The sequence below is a fragment of the Cucumis sativus genome, chromosome 5 (genome assembly GCF_000004075.3).
Source record: "Cucumis sativus cultivar 9930 chromosome 5, Cucumber_9930_V3, whole genome shotgun sequence".
NCBI classification, from domain to species: Eukaryota; Viridiplantae; Streptophyta; class Magnoliopsida; order Cucurbitales; family Cucurbitaceae; genus Cucumis; species Cucumis sativus.
This window is the reverse complement of record NC_026659.2, coordinates 5,103,423-5,108,998: the sequence shown is the minus strand read 5'-3', so window position 1 is coordinate 5,108,998 and position 5,576 is coordinate 5,103,423. Positions and strand designations below refer to the sequence as shown.

At 33.1% G+C, this 5,576-nt stretch overlaps 1 protein-coding gene across 1 annotated transcript; it reads left to right on the top strand.

The window, feature by feature from the left end:
- The first annotated feature begins 241 nt into the window (after positions 1-241).
- Positions 242-3,555, top strand: LOC101216915 (serine/threonine-protein phosphatase PP1 isozyme 4). The gene is made up of 4 exons (XM_004150588.3): positions 242-672; positions 1,312-1,871; positions 1,959-2,183; positions 3,127-3,555. The coding sequence occupies exons 1-3, from the start codon at positions 471-473 to the stop codon at positions 2,148-2,150; spliced, it is 954 nt and encodes a 317-aa protein (XP_004150636.1). The 5' UTR covers positions 242-470; the 3' UTR covers positions 2,151-2,183; positions 3,127-3,555.
- Positions 3,556-5,576: the final 2,021 nt, after the last annotated feature.

Sequence of the window (5,576 nt, the reverse complement as noted above, 5' to 3'; positions counted from 1 at the left end):
TCTTTGTTGAAACAAACACATGAAGGTATTTTGCTCTTTCAAGGGAAAAAAGAAGTCAAAAATTCAAAATGCACAAAGAAAGATGAATAAAATGAAGTGGCATTTTCAAAATTTGAATCAATAACTTAGGTCATAGCTATATAAAAGCTTTAATAAGAGGAATGAAAATAACAACAATAATAATAAATCAAAACAAGAAAACGGATAGAAGAAACGGGCAGGATATGATTAAAAAAGGGGGAGAGAGGAGGGGGGGAAAGATGAGACGAAAATGTTAAAAGAAAAAAAAAACCTTGGCTTGAATTCAATTTGATTTCTAGGTTTTCATTCCGAGCTCTGGACTGTTGAAGAAAGGAGGAAAAGGGAGAACAACCAGAAAAAAAAAAAAAACAAAAAAAACAAAAAGGAGAAAACACACACACACACACTCATACAAAGGGTTCCATATTCGAATTCATTGATTGAATTGAATGGCCTCGCAAGGGCAGGGAGGAATGGACCCTGCTTTATTGGACGACATAATCAGACGCCTTACCGAGGTTCGATTAGCGAGGCCAGGCAAACAGGTCCAGCTTTCCGAGAACGAGATCAAGCTTCTTTGTGCTTCTTCAAGAGAGATTTTCGTTCAGCAACCTAATTTGCTCGAGCTTGAAGCACCCATTAAGATTTGCGGTTCGTTTTAATCTCCCCCCTCTTTTTGTTTTGTTTTTTCTTTTTCTTTTTCTTCTTGTTTTCCCATTTAATGAAATTTATTCTTGGTTTCTAGTCCCAAATGTCTCTTACCCCTTTTGTTTTTTTCGGGAAACTTGGTTTAATTTGTTCGATTTCTTAGTTAATTTGATGGGTTTGTGGTTTTCTGAAATTTGAGATATGTTTGATGGGTTCTTTTTTCTTTTACCCCCTTTTTGGGTTTTCTTTTGTTAATTTGTTCTGGATGACGGTTTAAAGTTTGGTTCTTTGACTGCACAATGATGGGGTGTTTGGGGATATGTATTTGCTTTCTCTCCTAATGTGTTTAGAATATCTTATTTCACGAATGGAAGAGCATTATGAAATTTTCAATTGGCTTGCCTCCTTGATGAGCATTGTTGATATTGAGCCTCCGAGAAGAAACTTGAGAACCCTTTTGAATATTGCTGACCTTCACAATGTTAACCTGAAAAAATTCCTAAAGGAATTTGGTTCCATAAGGAATGGCATGAGGATTCATATCAGTACTTAAATTTTTTTGTTATTGCATAAAAAATGGGGTTTTTGTTTTGCAATGGTCTCTCTGATTATATGCTTTCCATTTTTCTTTTGCATTTTCAGGTGACATTCATGGGCAGTTCAGTGATTTGTTGAGGCTTTTTGAATACGGAGGATTTCCCCCTAGTGCCAATTATTTGTTTCTGGGAGATTATGTCGATCGTGGCAAGCAGAGTCTCGAAACCATATGTCTTTTGCTTGCCTACAAAATCAAGTATCCTGAAAACTTTTTCCTTCTCAGAGGAAATCACGAATGTGCTTCTATTAATAGGATTTACGGGTTTTATGATGAATGTAAGCGGCGCTTTAATGTGAGACTATGGAAAGCATTTACTGACTGCTTTAACTGCCTCCCTGTAGCAGCTCTAATTGACGACAAAATATTATGTATGCATGGTGGTCTTTCCCCTGATTTACAGAACTTGGATCAGATAAGGAGCTTGTCTCGTCCAACAGTCATTCCCGACACTGGCCTGCTTTGTGATTTGCTTTGGTCAGACCCCAGTAAAGACGTTAAAGGTTGGGGAATGAATGATAGAGGAGTCTCATACACCTTTGGTCCTGATAAGGTGGAAGAGTTCTTAACAACACATGATTTGGATCTTGTCTGTCGTGCCCATCAGGTAGAATCAGCTACACTTTTTCCCCTGCCTCATTTTTTCATTGATTTCCCTTCTCTAAGTTTTGAGATACAAATCTTGTTGGCTTAGGTTGTGGAGGATGGATATGAATTCTTTGCCGAGAGACAACTTGTCACAATATTTTCGGCCCCTAACTACTGTGGTGAATTTGATAATGCCGGTGCACTGATGAGTGTTGATGAAGAATTGATGTGCTCTTTCCAGATTCTTAAGCCAGCTGACAAAAAGGGTAATAAAGTCATGGTGCCGGCAAGAACGTAATTGCAGAATGGATTTTGTACTGGCTTTTCTAAGGTAAAGTTATTTTGTTTGGTTCTTGTAACTTGCTTAGGTACTTGATACCGTATACTGTATTGATACACTACTTTATGAGCATCGTTGAATTCTTACAAACAAGTTTGTGCATGTATGTGTGCATGCACGTGTTGTATCTGCATATATACCATTCAAGAACACAATAGGTGTAATCCAAGTACATTCATTTGCCCTTTTTTATTTTCACTTGTGCAATTTTGTGATGCATCTACATTTAGAAACAATAGGAAACTTGGGTTGGAGACTTGGTCTCCAATTAGGTTTAATGCCTCATTTTTGGATTCTCTGAAGATTTTTTGTAAAATATTTGCTATGCCTTATTTTTTTTTCTGGATGAGATACCTTTATTATTCTGCATGGTCCAGGATCTGTTCACTTTTGTTGGTCCTTTTGAATTTATCCTTTATCACGATGAAAACACGCTCTCACCAAAATGAGCAGAGCTCAATTGGCATAAACTTGTAACCTTGGGGTTTCAATACCCCCACCCCACACGTTGTCTAAACGAACCATGGTTTCTTGATTAAAATAGAGAAGTTCAAATCTTTTGTTAGAAGAAATGCTATCTGCAGGCCATGCATTTTCTCATGGTAAACTCTGAGAATAATTGTAGTATGTATGTGTATTACTCGAAACCCAATAGCATAGCTTTCTGGGACTGAGACTATTTAGAATTGAATTAACAAATGAATAATTTTTGTAATGGAGTCACACTCAAGCACGTAGAAGGATAAACCACTACACTTCCAATGAAATCTTTTAAACTGCATGCCTGCTTCTGTATGAAATATTAAAAATTGCTTGAACTTTACTTCCTAATAGTTGCTATGCATGGACACGTGCTTGCTCTGACCGGTTTCTCTTCTTACTGCTTGTGATGTACTGCAACCTGAAAGATATAATACTTGAATTTTACACACAGGCCCATTTTACCTGTTCAGCTGAGGGAACTGACTTCAAATAAAGTTTGCTCAGCTTCTAAACTTTCTACAACTTAAGGAGAGGGAGAAATTATGTATGGTGTGAGCGTTGGTGCCTATCCTGGAATTGGAGAAAATGTTTGATTGAAGGGGACAGGCCAAATGCACTGGATCAACCCAGAATTTTTCTGTTTCATTTTATCATTTTTTTTTCTTCATCTTATTATGTCTATATCTGGAGTATGATTGTAGAATATAGCACTGACTAAGATTTTCATGTTGTGGCCAGATTTCTATCTAAGAAACCTTAGAGTTCTTTTGGTTTTTATCATTGATCACTGACAGTATATCTTTTCCTACTTTTGATTTTCTCACTTGAATTCTTGACTCAGAGAGATTATTTAATGTGGCTGGTATTTATGGTTGTCACTTTCCTGATGGTTTCCTAACGTTTCCATGTGTGAGGGAGAGGATCTAATGTTGGATTAACTATGCATCTGACTGTTATAAGAGCTTGTAACTACATTGTGGCAACCATCCAGATTGTGACGCTGTTTGACATTATTATTTACTTGGATTTGTGATTGGAATTTGGGTTTTCTGATAATGTTTTTAGGCTCTGTCTGGTACCTCCTTAAATTTATGTTTGTTTCTTCCCTATGGATTTAACTTGTGTTAAAATGGACTTTATTTTTAAGTTATATTCTAAAACTTAAAGCAAGTTTTTTAAAACCATTTCTTAGTTTTTGAACAAATGTTTATGCGGTGAGTAGTGTTTATAAATTTAATCTTCAAACTTTAAAAATCAAAACTATATGGTTATGAAATTGAACTTTGAATTTCAAGAAAAGTTAGAAGGCACAAGATTCATATTTGAGTGTGTACGTATGGATTGTATACTCTCTTTTTTCTTTGTAGTTTGTCTCATTTTTGTAATTTTTTTTTTTAAAATTCTAGCCAAAAGAGTTGCTTCTGACTTTTGAGAAACATTTTCAAATAAATTTTGGTGTTTATGATTTTAGAAAATATAAGAATAAATAATAAATATGGTTCTTATGGTGGTATATAATTTCACAGTAGTTTCTTTCTTCTTCCTTTTCATTTTTACTTGAAATCCCAATGGTTTTCTTTTAACTTTTACTCAATAGGTTCTTTGATGTAGCAATGTAATACCTTAACATACAAGATTTAAACAAAACTAGATAAAAACGTTTTAAATAATAAGAACAAAATTGACTTTTTGAAGGATAAAGAACATTGAAAACTAGAAGTTTAACATTGAAGATTAGTTTGAAATTATGCTCTTTAATAAGCGACCATTCCTATATTATTTTGAAAAAATATTGATTCTTAAAAGAGGAAAATGACGTAGAATTTGCATTTTCAACTTATTAAAATTGAATAACCTTTAATGTATAGAGATGATGCATGTCTATTACTATGGATAAACTACTAAATATAATTACATAAACAAAAATTAAATGTTATTCTAATAGACGTATATAACTATGCTATAAAACTAATGATTGATAGATGTTTGGAGTTTGTGGATATGAAACGTTAATTTCATAGCTATTTTGGCATTTTCTATGAATAGATTTGGGCTCGACTTTTCTGTTTCCTTTTTTCTTTTTTTCTCCTCAATTAAGAAATCCATGATGAAATTTGAACCTTTGAATTTGATTGAGCTTGTTTTGCTATATATATATATATACATATAGAAGAGAGTTATGATTAATGCCTAAATAAGTAAAAACTTAAACCAAATATACTCAAAAAAAAAAGTTTAATACTTTCATTTATACCTTCCACATTTTTAGCCAATAATAGTTGGGGTCTCTTTTCCTTACCATAACCATTATATATATATATATATCAATAAACATATTATTTGAATATTTACAAAGAATGTTGATTTTTTAAAGTTTTCAAGTCGTTTGGAATAATTAACGTCTTCTTCGAGCTATATTTGAGCTTAAAATGTTACTTGGGATCGAAGCATGTATAAAAACATGTAACGTTCACCATTTGGCAAGTGGTCGAACTCATGCTTTACCTCAATAGTTTGTTTGAGTATAACCCTTTTTCTAAGTTCATTTAGTCTTTAATTGTCACCTTTAGCTCGTATCATATTTGTTCTTAACTTTATCATTTCAAAATGTCAATTATACGGTTTACTCCAATATTTTTATATAACAAATTTTCAACTTTTCAAAAGAAACACTCCACAAAATCATTAAAATTTTAGAGTGAAGTTAAAAGAATTTAAATACAAAACATTTATGCCTTAAGAAGAGAATGTAAAAGAACAATATCAATATACATTACATTCTTCATTTAAATGGTTTGTTGGCAATCATTTTTATTGATATACTATTTTTCTTTCAATACACTCACCACCAATAGTTTTCATCTTTGATGAGTGGTAAAGACTCAAAAAGTCTCTACAATT

What these genes read in the sequence shown, in the direction of transcription:
- LOC101216915 (XM_004150588.3), top strand. Translation starts at nt 471, where the DNA reads ATGGCCTCGCAAGGGCAGGGAGGAATGGACCCTGCTTTATTGGACGAC. An exon ending in AGCACCCATTAAGATTTGCG is followed by an intron (nt 673 to 1,311) that starts GTTCGTTTTAAT and finishes TTGCATTTTCAG; the next exon opens with GTGACATTCATGGGCAGTTC. An exon ending in TTGTCTGTCGTGCCCATCAG is followed by an intron (nt 1,872 to 1,958) that starts GTAGAATCAGCT and finishes TTGTTGGCTTAG; the next exon opens with GTTGTGGAGGATGGATATGA.